The sequence below is a fragment of the Eucyclogobius newberryi genome, unplaced genomic scaffold, assembly GCF_026437365.1.
Source record: "Eucyclogobius newberryi isolate DKJ021-1_F unplaced genomic scaffold, fEucNew1.0.hap1 SCAF_22, whole genome shotgun sequence".
NCBI lineage: Eukaryota > Metazoa > Chordata > Actinopteri > Gobiiformes > Gobiidae > Eucyclogobius > Eucyclogobius newberryi.
Window position 1 is genome coordinate 20,784,827 of NW_027315857.1, and position 15,882 is coordinate 20,800,708.

General features: G+C 40.9%; 2 protein-coding genes across 2 annotated transcripts in view; one reads left to right on the forward strand and one right to left on the reverse strand.

Annotated features, from left to right (window-relative positions):
- The window catches only part of LOC140371525 (FERM domain-containing protein 7), a 37,057-nt gene extending 29,345 nt beyond the window's left edge, over positions 1-7,712 (forward strand). Inside the window, exons 8-18 of the mRNA XM_072458695.1 lie at positions 976-1,080; positions 1,156-1,198; positions 2,811-2,889; positions 3,563-3,660; positions 3,917-4,031; positions 5,031-5,178; positions 5,275-5,370; positions 5,496-5,659; positions 5,752-5,820; positions 6,006-6,081; positions 6,528-7,712. Coding sequence (XP_072314796.1) covers positions 976-1,080; positions 1,156-1,198; positions 2,811-2,889; positions 3,563-3,660; positions 3,917-4,031; positions 5,031-5,178; positions 5,275-5,370; positions 5,496-5,659; positions 5,752-5,820; positions 6,006-6,081; positions 6,528-7,712 — 2,178 coding nt within the window. The remainder of the gene's footprint in view (positions 1-975; positions 1,081-1,155; positions 1,199-2,810; positions 2,890-3,562; positions 3,661-3,916; positions 4,032-5,030; positions 5,179-5,274; positions 5,371-5,495; positions 5,660-5,751; positions 5,821-6,005; positions 6,082-6,527) is intronic.
- Positions 7,713-9,797: 2,085 nt separating this feature from the next.
- The window catches only part of stk26 (serine/threonine protein kinase 26), a 42,205-nt gene continuing 36,120 nt past the window's right edge, over positions 9,798-15,882 (reverse strand). Inside the window, exons 9-12 of the mRNA XM_072458963.1 lie at positions 14,810-14,912; positions 14,642-14,704; positions 13,666-13,793; positions 9,798-12,528 (exon numbers count right to left, since the gene is read on the reverse strand). Coding sequence (XP_072315064.1) covers positions 12,513-12,528; positions 13,666-13,793; positions 14,642-14,704; positions 14,810-14,912 — 310 coding nt within the window. The 3' untranslated portion in view covers positions 9,798-12,512. The remainder of the gene's footprint in view (positions 12,529-13,665; positions 13,794-14,641; positions 14,705-14,809; positions 14,913-15,882) is intronic.

A 15,882-nucleotide genomic window follows, 5' to 3' on the forward strand; every position in this document is an offset into this window, starting at 1 on the left:
ATTGATACAAGCAGTGTTATAGTATATTTTGACTTTTAAAATATGATTTGTCAATTTTTGCATATTTTTTCCCTCATTTCAAGTTAAAAAATGCTTGTCTTTTTCTTATTTTCAGTAAAACAATGTATGTAAAGTGATACAGATCCACCCATGAAGACCATTGTAAAACTATTCATGAAAGGTCCAATTTTAATTAATAAAAAAAATAAATAATCAGAATCGATACTTGTTCAAATGAGTATCTGGTTTTGATAATACGACATTTTTTGATATGTGTTTTAAAGTGGCCCTGACAGTTTAGATGCAGTTAAGTTAATTATATTTCAAATTTAGCTAGAAAAAAAAATAAAAAAATGTTATACCAGAATAGCTAATTTTTTTGATTAATAATTTCACTTTCTGATTGTAATTGATGACATCACACTAAGAAATTAACTAGCAAACTTTTTTTTGGGGATGAATGAAAATACATGAGAGCACCTTTTATTTTGCTGAATTATGTTTGTATGTCCCTGGTGTGATGTCACTTCCTGTCTCTTTCCACAGATTTTTCAACGTTTTCTCCACAAATACCGGCTCAATTCATGTAAAACTTAAATGTATATGTACAACAGGTATAAAAATACACAAAATAAAGTCAAAATTAGAAAATTGTGAAAACCCGTCATAGGCACTTTATGTCTTTACCAGATTTGCCAGAGCTTTTGCCGAGGTTTGTCGCTGCTTTTGAGGTCATAAAGCGGATTTATTTCCCACAAATTACACATCCGGACAAAACCTTATTTTAAATGACTTCTTACGGTATTATATTCAAAATCCAAGTTCAAAGACTGATTGTTCAAATCCATGCAAAGCTAAAAGAATGATTCGTGCCACATTTTGAAGCTCGTCCCTCGAGATTTGAGCCATTTCGGTTTAAACAAAATCCAATTATCTTTGTCATTTTTCTTTTTTTCATCTTTCATTTTCTTGCAGCACAAAGTTTTAGGGGTGGATTTCTTCAACAAAGTGTGTGGTCATCTGAAGCTGTTGGAAAAGGAGTACTTTGGCTTGGAGTTTAGACACCATAGCGGCCATTATGTAAGAAATGTGATGTCATATGCGATAAATGGGAATTATAACATGTTTTACGCCATATTTTGATTTGTTTTCCAGGTTTGGTTAGAGCTAACGAAGCCACTGGCCAAACAGATCAAATGTAAGTCAAAACAAGGGATTGACCAATGTTATTTTTTTTTTTTAATTCCCAATAGGAAATGTATTGGTCTTACTGTCGTGGACAATAACCAATGTTTTCCAGTGTGTTAGATCATACTTTTGAAATCGAATCAATGGCAAGGCCCAACAAACAAACAAATTCACTTCCACCTTTTGTAAAAATAATTCTAGATGGTTATTATTGTAGTTAAGTTAAATAAAGTTACCTGAAGTAGGTTTTTAAATCTGTGTAACTCTTCCACAGCGCTCACAAAGCCTTTAGCACGATTATATTATTCAAAACCTTTCATTTAATTTTTGGATGGCAAATTGAAACTGGCGCGGACCACCCAAGAACAGCCAATCAGAGTGCTGCGTTCAGCCAGTACTTCCGGGTTGACGAGACAAAAATATGTTCACTCATTTGACTCAAGTGTTTATACTTTTTTTTTACCTTTTGTAAAAAACACAACACAATTTACTCATATACTGAAAAAAAGTCTGGTACTCCAACGTTATGGTCATGTTTTTATATCTTTTAGCTTCTTAGACCTATGTTTTGTGTCTTAAACTCAGTCAGAAGTGTCATGTGACGCTGCAGTTTGATCAGTTGATTTCATTAAACAGATTTTGGCGCCGTCTCCCCACTTGGAGCGGTAGGACAGCGCCATCTGCTGTCTGACATCATCTTGAGTACTGTGGCAGAGGTATGAGAGAGTGGGTACGCCCCCCTCGTCCCATTTACAGTCTAGTGGGCGTGTTTACAGACCTCGGTGGCCTCGCTGATCCTCTGGCGGGACGTGTTGCTCTCGGTGACCTCAGTGTTGTCCCGGTCCGTGAGGTGGTTCTCCGTTTGCATTGAAGATGGCAGATTTCAGCTCTTGTTGTTCTGCTTGTCACATCGTGGCTCAAGTGGCTCATGATTTTTCCACGATTTGTACTTTCTCACACCTCTGACACGGCTCTGAAGATGTCGGGCAGCAGATGGCGCTGTCGTTCCACCGCTCCAAGTAGGAAGAAAGCGCCAAAATCTGTTTCCATCAGCTGATCAGATACTCAAGACAGAATGAAAGTTGCAAAGCGCAGAGTTTATTGTCTTTAAAAACATCTGTCGAACTAGGAACAACTCATGGGCCAATACGTTAAAAAATCCTCCATATTTGCAGATAATTAGCACTGATATAATTGGCCATTCCGAACGGTCATAAGAGAAATGCAACTTATCCAAGTCAAAGAACACGCCACGTTTAGTTTAGTTTAGTTTATTTTAGTTGCCATTTGCAGTTACAAACCATGTTGGAAAGACGTGCAAAAAAGCCCAAAGCGCAAACAAGACATCAAAAACAACCACACAAACAAACAATGGACATAAGTTACACAACACAAAAAATTGCCATGAACAATTTGACACCGTTAAAGTAATCAAGCTAAAAAGATCACGTTAAAATGTTTTTTTAAGGAAAAGAAATACAAATAAAACCACGTAAAGCGCTAGATCCTGATAGTTAAAGGGCATGTCTCGAGCTGGTGACGGCTTTCGGGAGAATCTTTTAGCATTGTAGATCGCATTTTTAATAAATCCATCAGTATTTCCTAATTGATTTTCTCCTCAGACACAAGCGACCTCTTCTTCAGGTTCATAGTGAAGTTTTTCCCTCCCGATCCTGGACAGCTCAAGCGAGGACTCACTCGGTAAATCCTCCACTGTATTTCATCCTTGCCGCTCTCGTCTCAAGCCATCCGTATAAATGCACTCTCTCCCCTCTCCATCCTCCTGCCAATCGACTGGTTTCACGCAACAGCACAACACGGTACACAGAGTAGTTTAAACTTCAACTGGAGGACTGGCCAGAACTTGAAGCGGTTTATCTGTCAGATTGTAGATTTACCGAGCTGGTTTGTGTTTAATATCGGTGTAATTACTGGGCCTATCCACATGAAACAAGAACTGACCCAAAGCTAAACGTCTTTTCTGTCAGAATAAATAAAAACAAAAGTTAAATGACTGCTTTTTTTCACAATAGCTTAAGAAAGTGGTGCCATTATTCAAAAACATCACAAGACTTTTTAGTTATTTTGTCATAAATCGAGCACATTTTCGTCCCGATGTGGACTCGGTTTGGTCCCGTTCTAGACCTTGTTCAGTCTTGATCTAGTCCAGGTTTAGCTCAGCCATGAGATTAAAACAACGGTGAAAGAATGAACTTGCCCCCACCACAGCAACAGACTCATTACCCCCCCTCAGCCTCTCCATCTTCTCCTCTTCACCGCCGCCAGCGTTCAGGACTGGAAAAAATATGTTTACCCTGACGAATCTCGCGTGCCTTCTCTCAGTCGAGTTCTGATCGTTGCGTGGCTTTTGCAGGTACCTCTTTGCCTTACAGATCAGACAGGACTTATCCAACGGTGGACTGACGTGCAACGACAACAGCGCCGCCCTGCTGGTCTCGCACGTACTGCAGTGTAAGTCTCACGTTTTCACCGGCGCATGTGGAAAAGACGGAGTTAATGCATTGTAGGGATTAAAGTCAGTACGGAGGCTCACTTCAAGGGGATGTACATTTTCTCATGTAGATCGTGGTTTAAAGTTCAGATGTTGGTTACATAGGTGAGTTGTTAGGGTTTAGGTCAAGGTTAGGCAAGTAGGAACTGTGGTAAAAGGTTGACGTGTGACCCAAAAAGCACGGGAACCCAACATGTGGCCGTTTGCGTGTTACAGCAGAACTAGGCGACTACAACGAGGAGATGGACGCTCAGCATTTGGACATGAAGCAGTACGTCCCAAACCAGGAGTATCTGGACCATAAGATCACCAAGCTGCACAAGAGACACAGGTGAAGACGGACTGCGATCCACGACTGTTTTATGTTATTTGGAGGGACCAGTGGAGAAGCTGTCTTGTGTGAGAGAAGTGTTTGAGCCTTTAGACTTTTGATAAAGACTTTGACTCCCATCCAAAGTTCATTTTCAATCTGATGGCAGTGGCCCGAGGAAGTGTTCTCTCAATCCTACAACAGAAACTAGAATTGATACTGCATTTCCCCAGGCGAGTACCATCAGATCATCAAGTCTCGATTTCAAAATAGTGTCCAGATGACTACGTTATTAAAAAGCCACCTCCCCTGACCATAGCTGAAAGCATTGACTCAATCACTTCATTTTGAGGTTTTCTTTTCTGTCCAAACTTCTTTGCAACAAAACCAACACAACAAGCTCATCCCTGCAGCTGCTGCGATTCAAAGTGTCTAGATTTAAATACAATTTGTCATTTTTCAGCCCCTTGTTTCTAGTCAATTAGTCAAACTTGGGTTGGGTGCTCTCTTAGGGGGCCCTCTTCAGGTGTGTTCACACTTTTCATTATTTGGTCTAAATCTGAACCCATTTTAGTCTTGGTGTGTCTTGATCTAGTCCAGTGTTAGTTTCTGGTTTAGTCCCAAATTTGATGTGGTGAATGTGCCAGTGTGAACGCACTCTTAGAAACGGTACAACTACAGTAGGTGGTGGCAATGTAACACTTGGAAACCAACCGCCATAAAACACCGAAGAAGAAGAAGAGGAAGAAACGGTAAGAAGTTCAGTTACACGGGAGAAGCTCTGAGTAGACTCTCTGCTCTGCCACATCACTAAGAGCAGATGAGGCTGCTCAGGGTTCTTGGAAACCTCCTGGATGTTGTTTTTCTGAGCATGTCGCACCAAGAGGAGGCCACAGGAAAGACGTAGACGTTCCCAAAGACGATAGTCTAATCATAATCAACAAGAACATGTATTTTTGACAGAAGGGAGGATGATAGATATGTCTATGGCCGATGTATCAACCAATGTTTTCTTTTCAGAGGTGCTACTCCTTCTGAATCGGACATACAGTTGCTGGAGGTGGCTCGTAAACTGGACATGTACGGCATCAGACCTCACGCTGCGCACGACGGAGAGGGAATGAGGATAAACCTGGCGGTCACGCACTCGGGGGTGGTGGTCTTCCAGGTAAATATCTACTACCAACTCCTACTATCGACCGCTGCTAATACTGTAAGCTAACACCTGCTACCTAGAAACTACTCAAATGTGTTCTTTTTTTAGGGAAATACCAAAATCAATTCTTTCAACTGGGCCAAGATTCGGAAATTGAGCTTCAGACGCAAACACTTCCTCATCAAACTGCACGATAAAGTCGGGGTAAGGGTCAAAATGTATACCCTAATATCCTGTTGATCATTTCAGCCTTTAAATAATTACAAATACAATAGTACATTTTATTAAACAAAGGATAAGTTAATGAGAATACTGCTGTGATCGCTCAGGCTCTGGGTAAGGACACTCTGGTGTTCTGCATGGCCAGTCGCGACGTGTGCAAGTCCTTTTGGAAAATCTGTGTGGAGTACCACGCCTTCTTCAGGCTGCCGGAGGAACCGCAGGCCGTGCACAAAGCGCTCCTGTCCAGCAAAGGCTCCAGGTTCAGATACAGGTGCGACCCAGTCTCCAGATCATTTCCGTAACATAAATCATAAAACATGCATCGTCAAACGTGTTGTAATGCCACCGTTTTGTGATCTTCAGCGGTCGAACTCAGAAGCAGTTGCTGGAGTGTTTGGGACCAGGAGAAAAAAAGATCTCAACATTTGACAGGTGCAAAGACATTAAAGAATATTTGAAAATTGCACTGTGTTTAGTAGTAACAGTAGTATAGTGAGATAGAAAAGGTGGTCAACAGTTCCCAAGATGTTCCAGCTTCCACCCAGAAGTAATTTTGACACTAATGATAGTTATGGGTCGTTCTAACTGACATGAGACATTTTTGTGTGCGTTTTCAGAACATATTATCAATCCGACTACGACGAGAGACAGTGCCGATCCTCTCCAGACCTTCTCACCGATGTCTCCAAACAGGTGAGGCCTTTGGCGATGGATGCGGTGGTGCCAGAAGAGAAACATGCGACACAATGAGAAGCAGCCCAAAAACAATCAACCTCATTGGTGAAAATACAGTTCTTTCGGATATTATGACGATGTCTGTGTAAGAAGATCGAAGAACGTTTTACTGATCAGAACAGAAGCCAAAGAACATACGGACACAACTGAACAAGAAGTTTCCAATATTGTATATAGATTCAGGGCTTCTGCTAATAGTACCAGGCATATACAAGGGCGTATAGTACAAGAACTATTCCATAACCCTTGAGGCTGGTTGAAGCGTAGACTTCTAAAGGTCGACTGTGTTGTTAGACATTGGCAGTCGAATAAAAATAGGTTAAAAATGTGCAATACACAAATAGATCCAAACAAAGAAGAGATCAAATTGTAATAAAAATCATGACTTCACTTTTCCTCTGCAGATTTTCGAACACTCCTTCCAGTTCCCTCCGTCTTCTCGGGTCTTGGCCGTTCAGAGCGACAACGAACTCGACCCGCAGCGCCGCCACCTTCACGGCTTCGAATTCGACCAGCCCTTCGACCCCAACGGCATGACCAAACGCAGCCACTCCTCCAACGAAGTCGCCCAACCGTTCCGCCCGTTCACCCAGGTGACGCCGCTCTCCCCTTCGATGTTCCACGACTCCACGAAACTGCGCTCCGCCTCCACCTCCGGCGCTGAGGATCCCAGGCAGTTTGCGCGGGCGGGGCAACTCCGGCAAGCGCAGCGATTAGCCGGGGTTTATGCCAACCGCTCGAGACGCCGACCAAATCCGCAACCGCCTCCGGACGCGCCGCAAGGTTTGGTCCTTTTATATCCCAATGACCCGGCGTACCAGTTCCACCCGGTTCTGCCCTCGTTTCCCATGGCAACGCCGCTACAAAAACACCCGTACTTGTCCGATTACGTCTCATCTTTGGAACGATTCACTCAACCGCAAAGAAGGGATTTTACCGCTATGGACGGACGGCAAACATTTTACCCGTTGGCGCACGATTCGCCAACGCCAAGGAGGAATTTGCGCCCGCACGTATTGGGCGGTTTGGGGTTTCCGCGCGTCTACCCGCCGGGAAGTAATGGAGCGAGGCTATTGGGCGTCGGGCCAGTCGAGGCGGGGCATTACAGTGACGATAGTAGCTTTCTTCCTGGTTTGCCGCGCCGTGTCGCTAGCCAACCGGACGTCAAGTTCACATTTTCAAGAAGCACGAACCCGGCCTCGGAGTTTCGCCCGTTGGGATACTACCCGCACTTGACGAGACCGACGAGACCGACGAGACCGACGTATTTGCCGCTGAATTCGTCGCCGTTGCCAGAGCGACCGGCTTCCATGTGCATGTTTACCGGTGCGTCTGGTAGCTACAGCGACACGGAGCAGGAAGTGTTTTATCCGTATTACTTAGCCCCGCCTCCAATGGGAAACATGGGGAGGGCTGCGGCGGGTCTGGCCAGGATGCGGTTTTCGTCCGGAAGCCTTCAGCTCGACGAGGAAGAAGAGGAGGATGAGGAAGAGGAGAGGAGAGGTGTGAAAAGTACTAAAGAGTTTCAGATTGAAGTAGGAAGGAGAGAGGGGAAAGGACCGGCTAAAATAACAAAGATAACGCTGTAGACATGATGATCGAGAGGGTAGATTGATAGAGAGTTTGTTGTGGAGAATTTGTCGTAAAGTTTGTAAAATGTAAACAAAGTAAAAGCGTTCAACCAGGATAGACTTCTCCAGATCAGTGAATGAGGTGAAAAGAATACCGGTAGTTATTAAATGGATATAGTTCCGCCAGTGTTGGGCAGTAATTACAAAGAAAGGGTTACTATAATCAGATACTTTAATAATCCACAAATTTAACTCATTATGAAACAAAATTGAGTGATTGGATTGCTGTTACTAACCCTAATGTCTTGTTTTTCTAAAAAGTGTCCAGATGACTACAACTTAATTATTTTCTACAATGGACGAACACAGGATTACACCGGCTCGTGTAGTTTCACCATTTTTGTAACTCAGTGACCTGTGTCGTAAAACGGTAAAAAAGATAAACTGTAATAGTGTACTGTATATGTAGCGCCATCTTTCAGAGACAGACACATAACAGCTGTAACAGAACAAATACAGCTTTGTTTATGGTTTCCTGGAAAATCCAGACTCACAGCACCAGAGATTTATCAACTGAAAAAAGTAATAATCATAGTATATATTTGATACAGATACAAAATAAGTTACCATACCAACAGTAACATTGGCCCCTAGACCCTGGCGGGCAGGGACCAGGGCAACGCATTGAAACGGAGACACATTAGTTCAGTAAAATCTCTCCCTGAGGCCCAGACACTGGCGGAGGTGAAGAGGAGAGGCTGAGGAGGCTGAATGTTCTGCAGAGGTGGAGTAGATGGGACTAAGGGTTGTTGCTGAAGTCACAAGATAAAGGACAGGGGCGCGACATGAGCAGGGACAGGACAGGAGCAGGACAGGGGCAGGACAGGGGAAGGACAGGGGAAGGACAGGGGAAGGACAGCTGAAGTACTGGAACAGTAGAGGAACAGGGGGCAGGACAGGAGGACAGGGACAAGAACGGAGCAGGTCATGGGCAGGACAGGGGTACGACAAGGACAGGAGAAGTTCAGGAGCAGGACAGTCCAGGGACAGGAGCAGGTCAGGGGCATGACAGGGGTAAGACAAGGACAGGGGGAGTTCAGGAGCAGGACAGGGGTAAGGACAGGAGGAGTTCAGGAGCAGGACAGGGGAGGGACAGGAGGAGTTCAGGAGCAGGAGAGGGGAGGGACAGGAGCAGGACAGGGGTAAGGACAGGAGGAGTTCAGGAGCAGTACAGGGGAGGGACAGGAGGAGTTCAGGAGCAGGACAGGGGAGGGACAGGAGGAATTCAGGAGCAGGACAGGGGAGGGACAGGAGCAGGACAGGGGTAAGGACAGGAGGAGTTCAGGAGCAGGACAGGGGAGGGACAGGAGGAGCTCAGGAGCAGGACAGGGGAGGGACAGGAGGAGTTCAGGAGCAGGAGAGGGGAGGGACAGGAGCAGGACAGGGGTAAGGACAGGAGGAGTTCAGGAGCAGGACAGGGGAGGGACAGGAGGAGTTCAGGAGCAGGAGAGGGGAGGGACAGGAGCAGGACAGGGGTAAGGACAGGAGGAGTTCAGGAGCAGGACAGGGGAAGTTCAGGAGCAGGACAGGGGTAAGGACAGGAGCAGGACAGGGGTAAGGACAGGAGCAGGACAGGGGTAAGGACAGGAGCAGGACAGGGGTAAGGACAGGAGCAGGACAGGGGTAAGGACAGGAGCAGGACAGGGGTAAGGACAGGAGCAAGTTGTGAGTCTGTAAATGATTATGGGTGACGAGGAGTAAACGGTTGATTTTGCCCAACAATTTAAGGCGTTTTCTTCTGAATGGAAAACGAAACTGCATTTTCAAAACTCGTTGTACTTGAACTATGGACAGAGCCTACCTCACGTTTAAAAATAACTTCACTGGTTGTTTAGTGCCACAAAAGTACTGCGAGTGCAAATGAAGTGTGTGAAAACTGTCAATATTGTGCGATGTGAGTTTTTTAACGATCATTTATTATTTTAATTTTCTTCGTTAATAAAATGTGATCAAAAAAAGTGAAAGTTGGGACGCGCCATGATCCAAACGTCCAAACTGTGGAATCGCGTAGGACAAAGAGCGAAGAAAATTCAACACAAAAGATCTCGATCAATCTTAAATATTTATTCATAAAATTCAACATCCCTGGACGATAATAACAGAAAACATTTGTTACAATTCTTCATCCCTCCCTCCTTCTGAATGTGTTCAATCCCTTATGAAGAATATAAAAGACAGACATGTACAATAGTTATTATAGTGTCTTTGGTAAAAACATCAAAAACCTCTACATTTCCTTAAATTCCTATGAACATGTACCTTCAGATGTGGATCAGAGACTCTATTAAAAACAGAGCATTTTAGTTCATTTCTTTGAGGAGCCGTTAGCGCTAGCGGTGCTACGAGCGTTTGAATTGTCCAAAAATACGTTTCAAATAATATAGAGGTTATGCAGACATTCTTTTTATACGACAAAGCCATGGTTACGCTCAAATTTAAACTTTATACGGCAAAACGTGAAGTGGAAGTAGTTTCTCTGTTGCTGCTTTGACTGCGCAGAGTTTAGCTAGCTTGTTCGCTAACGGCAATGCACACGATAATAAATTCACACGGTTACAGTTTTGAATTTTAAAAAAACTTTACAGCTCAACGTGTATCGCTCGCTTACCTAATGCTTTCTGAACATCCAAGATATTCAACTTAATGAGTTTATAAGCACTTTTCATGAGTTTCTGACCCCAGAGCAAGTTTTGCTAACACACATTAGCATGCTAACAACACACTTCCTGCTCTGTGTTTAGACAGAGAAAGCGCTGTGGTCTCATTTTCACCCACATAGATGCTTCTATAATATATTTGTACTGCGGCAAAGCAGATTATACTTTAAAAAAAAAACAGGTACATGAATTAGTTCTGTTTTTAAAGTGTCAAAACGGTAAAAATCAGGTACAGCCCGTTTAGTTTAACTGCATGAGATCACAAAGTCTGTATTGGTGATTAATGTGAGCTGGTGTTCCTGTTGTTTATCTGTTTTTCTACAACTTTTAACTGGATTTTTGTTTTTTAATCCGAAAGCTTTATATTTTCATCTCTTACAGGACAAAAAGTGTAATTTTTCACCATTGACTCGACTTGTTTTTGCCCCTCAATGCTAAAAAAAATCCGAATGCTGTGATGTCACCTGCATAACCTCTATATTAACCTAAATGCAAGTGTTGATATATCAGCAGAAATGTTCTATTATTATATTATTTTATTTTTTTCAATAAATATTTTAAAAGGGACAACAAAATCTGCAAATTATCAACAACTTTTGCTAAAACTGTGCTAGTTACTTATAATGTATTGTGTGGGCCAACTTTAACTTTTAAAGACAGAAAATCTAACTGTAAGGCATAAACTGGCTCAAAGCGGAATTATATTATTATTTTTAATTATAATACATTCCAAACTAAATGCTCTGTCGTCACTGGCACATCTGAATTTCCAAAAAAAAGCACACACAAGTTTGATTTTTCATTTACAGGTAAAATGTTATTGGCATTTATCAAGTGCTAAACGGCTACATGACACAAACGTGGACAGGAAGCGCTCCCATCGCTCTCAGCCGTCCTTTCAAAACAAAAGCATCTACAGCAGGGAAACAAAAACGCATTTAAGGCACTTTTCATAGTTTGAAGTCAAAACTCGAGCCCCTAAGTGGAAGCAGAGCGACGCCAACAGAGGATCAGACATGAGCCGGTCGCGATTCAGCAAGAAATGGATCGAGTTTTTACAAGATACGGAATGTTTTTCGAGCATTTTTTTTAATGTTGAAAATGTACAACTTTGGAAAGATTTAATTAATTTTGTGAACGTACTTTAAATCAATTGAGAAGAAGTCGGACGTTAACAATGAATGTAAAGATTATCGTTTTGTTTGTGTAAATTACGTTTTTCGCTTGAGAAACGTGTTCATTTTCTGATTCAATAGTATTAAAGGACACATATTACACACGCATAATTTACTTTTTTGAGCTTTTTAACATGTTCTAACATTGTTCCTCATCATAAACCTACACAGAATTGCATTTCGCTTCATTCACGCTAGTTTGATGAATCCTGGTTATAAAGTCCGAGCCCCTCCGAGCGTCAAAAACACTCTCTGTTCTCCGTTCTGAATCTCCTCGATAAATGACATTTTCTAAATCTGTGACGCGACTCTGAGAATAATCTCTGCTGTTTTTTAACTCCATAAATTATTGCCAGAGTCGCAATCCGTACAACCCAGACCTGGATTTGTGTGTAATTCCCTCTGCAGCCAGTAGATGGCTCAGGGAAACAGCAGCGATCCAAATGTTATCTGTGTTATACGGTATAAACTATTCATTTTTTTTTGTTCTAAAACATGAAATGCCAAACTAAACAAACTCAAGAGCATTTTTTAAGGCTAATAACACTACAAATAATGCATAATATTTGTCCTTTTTAAATATATATAACATTCAAACTTGACACAGCTACAATGTAAATAATCTCCGTTAGCGTCGACGCAATTCCACACTGAACGTGACCAAAACGCCCAGCTCCATTTCTTAAACATAAATAAAGAAAAAGTACAATATAGTTTTCTTTCTTGATTTGGTTTTTGAAAAGGTGAATCCCAGTTAAGATAAAACCAGCAGCAGTGATTAAATAGAAATATAATATAAAGTGTATGGTACATGAAGTGTACAGCCGCAGAGGAAACATCGCACAGCAAAGTCTCCAACGTTTCCCCGGAAGAAAAACAAAGAACAGTCTTTGACAAAACGTCCGACGCGAGACTCCGGGACGTGCTCAGTTGTTTGTGAATCTGAAAAATATGGACAAAAAAGACAGATATTTAGAGTGTTAAAATGTACTTTTAAACCGTCAACTATGAATAACTGACGCTGGGGTTTGTGACTTTATTAAATTAGGTTTTTTTCACAAAGCGAGCAGCACTTTGGGACAAAATTGGTTAGAATCCAACTGTAAATATTGAATCTGCAGAAAATTACCGTATTTTTTCATAGTTTTGGCCGGGTGCGACTTATACTTATAATTTATACTTATACTCCGGAGCGACTTATGTGTGATATTATTTGTTATTTTCACACTTACAACCACATTTCTTTCTCCAGGGCGACTTATATATGTTTTTTTTCTTCTCTATTATGCATTTTTTGGCTGGTGCGACTTATAGTCCAGAAAATACGGTAATGTCATAATCTCAAATGGACCATTGCAACTCTATGGGGGGATTTGCTCCACACAAGTTTAGTTTATTAATCTTAATAAATGTTGTCGGGTGAGTAGGATTACACATGTTCAACCAAATACTTCAAATACTTTTACCACTTCAAACTAGGGCTGCCTGGATTATTTTCGAATCGTCAGCGTTTTAAATACATTATCAGACAAATACAGGTTGAAATATGATGACTGAAGCGTCTAGATAGAGAATAATTACAAAAAAAGCATATTATTACTGAAAAAAATACATCGTTTGACATTTTGGTGTAACAATGCCACTGTATTTCTTATAAAAAGATATTTCAGAGTGTAACATCCAGTTAACAATGATCAAAATACAATCATACATGTATTTTGTATCGTCGACTTGTCACGATTGGCAGTTTAACCTTTGCCTGTTCTACTTGAAACAGATATTTTCTTCACAATGTCACGACGATCTGGTAAAATAATCTTTAATTTAATAAATAACAAAAAGAAATAATCTGAAATAATAATAAATAAAACAAGAAATTCTATGTGAACGATAAGAATAATCATATTAAAGCCTAACTACTACATAAATCACAACGCTATCAATTCCATATGTGTTCTAATGGTTCTACACACTTTAAAATAAATTAGACCCTTACTTTAGAACACACATTTATTAGTTTACAGCAATAATAAATAAAAAAACGTTATCGGCCTGAGCGTATGGGCACCAGGGTCGTACCTGGCGAGGATGTGGGTGACCATCCTGTCCGTGATGCCCGGGCACACGTCCTCGGCCAGGCGGATGTTCCTCTCCAGCTCCTCGATGGCCAGTCGCTGCTCCGAGTGCTCCTTGTGCTGCTGCTTCAACTGAACACACGCGAGGCCTTTCACGTTAAAGACTGTGCAGCGTTGGCGCCCTCTTCAGGCAAACCGTTTGTTGCAACATCCCGAGTTATTTTTGGGGATCTCCCGGCAACGATGTTCGGACTATTAGGGCAATGCGAACAAATTGTGTGTGAAAATTTGGGCCATGCTCGACTGCTGAAATCCTCGGTCGACCAAAGACGCGCCGATATTGACCGATTAATCGACTAAAACTGCGAAGCGTGTCCACATGTCTGACCCAAACTGCACAGGAAGGATGCAAAAACGACTATTTATACAGAAAAGGTACTAGTAAACAGTGTTGTCCCATAGAATTCCTTTGAACCCCAAAAAAATTCAGTCAAGTAATAAAAACGTCGGTCTGCTACGACGCCATCGTCCGATTAATCGACTAATTGACTAAAAGATAACAGCCCTGGTGAAAACATGTCTTTAAATGTATTAGTTGAGGTTTGATTATCAGACAAACGGGAAATGTCTGTAAAAAGTGACACAAATTCAGAAATAATCGAGTTTTACTTTAAAAAAAAAAAAAAAATATATATTTTTTTTATATATATATATTTTTAAAGAACAAAAAAACGAATCTAAAATGCGTTTATGGACTTTTTGGCTCCACAGATAGACACAATATCGCAAATATAATTTATCGAACACGACGGCGAGACAAACGACATTTATTGGTCAAACGCATGCCAAGAATCAATTTGTCCCACTAACTCTTGGTTCAGCGAGTGACATTTTAGAACATTTGCCCATTTTTCGGACACAAAAATCAGCATAAATTGCCCCTTCTCGTTAAAATGTCTAAAATATAAAAGACACTTTACCTCGGTGAAGACGGGGGAGATGACTGTGGTGAGACTGGTCGACTTATTCAGCTGCTCCGGAACCTAAGACAATAAAAAGATAAGATAATAACGCAATAAAATAAAACACAGTAGAAATTCTGCCGTCGTACGATCAGAAAAATGCAAATGGATGAAAAGTGTTCTGACCGAGCCGTTGAGGACGGTGATGACTTTGGGTTTATTCTTCTTCTTCCGCACCGTGGTGAAGGACCACTCCGGGGACGGGCTGTTCTCTTTGTTACTCGATTCACTGGAACGCATTTCAGGACACTTAAATCTAAGGTGTTCGAGTGCAAAATGTAAAAAAATAAAATAAAATCTCTTTTGCTCAAGGTTTTCTTTAAATTATGATCTTTTTTTTGTTAGATCACTTCAATCTTCTCTCAATTATATTCAGTCGAAGTATTTAGTATACGTTTATTTCTTTTAGTCATATTTAGTTAACCCAATTTTTTATTCTTGCCTTATTATTATTATTATCATTTTTTTCTATTATATTTGTTATTTCATGTTGTGCTTTATCAGGGAAGAAAGTTCCTAGTTTGTGAATCTTGTTCTCATTCACTGACAATAGAAATACATATTTCTGATTCTGAAACATTTCCGCTCCAGGTAAAAGAACATTGTGTAAAAATCAATTAAAAAAATAAAAAATTTAAAAATCTGAAAAATTAGAAATTTAAGATTTTTTAAAAATTCTGAATAATAAAATGTATTACATGGGGGGAATCAATATTCAAATGTGATATTTTTTCCAATAGCACTATAGCTGTTGAGATTTTGATATTTTTTCACACTGACATTTTCAACACAAATTAACAGTGACAGACCATCAGTCTTAGTTAGTTTGATAGAAAACAGAGGTAAACCAATAACACCTTTTCATTAGGTGATAATTATAATAATAATACGGATTTTCCAGTATAGTTCCAACAATCTTGAACAATAAATCGTAACAAACATTTGATATTGCATTGTAGATATGATAGTACTATTACTCTTTATCATTAGTGGTTTGAATTTTGATTTTTGTGTGTGTGTTTTTTTTGTACTGTGGCGTTTTATATTGTCTACACATATTTTGTATTAATATTGTGGAAAAAACAAACAAACACTAAAATCAGAAAAAACTCAGAAAATGTAAAATTTTTACACAGTTTTGATTCAAAAACCACATGGATTTGTACCAGACGTTTGACACATTTGACCCGCCCGCTTTC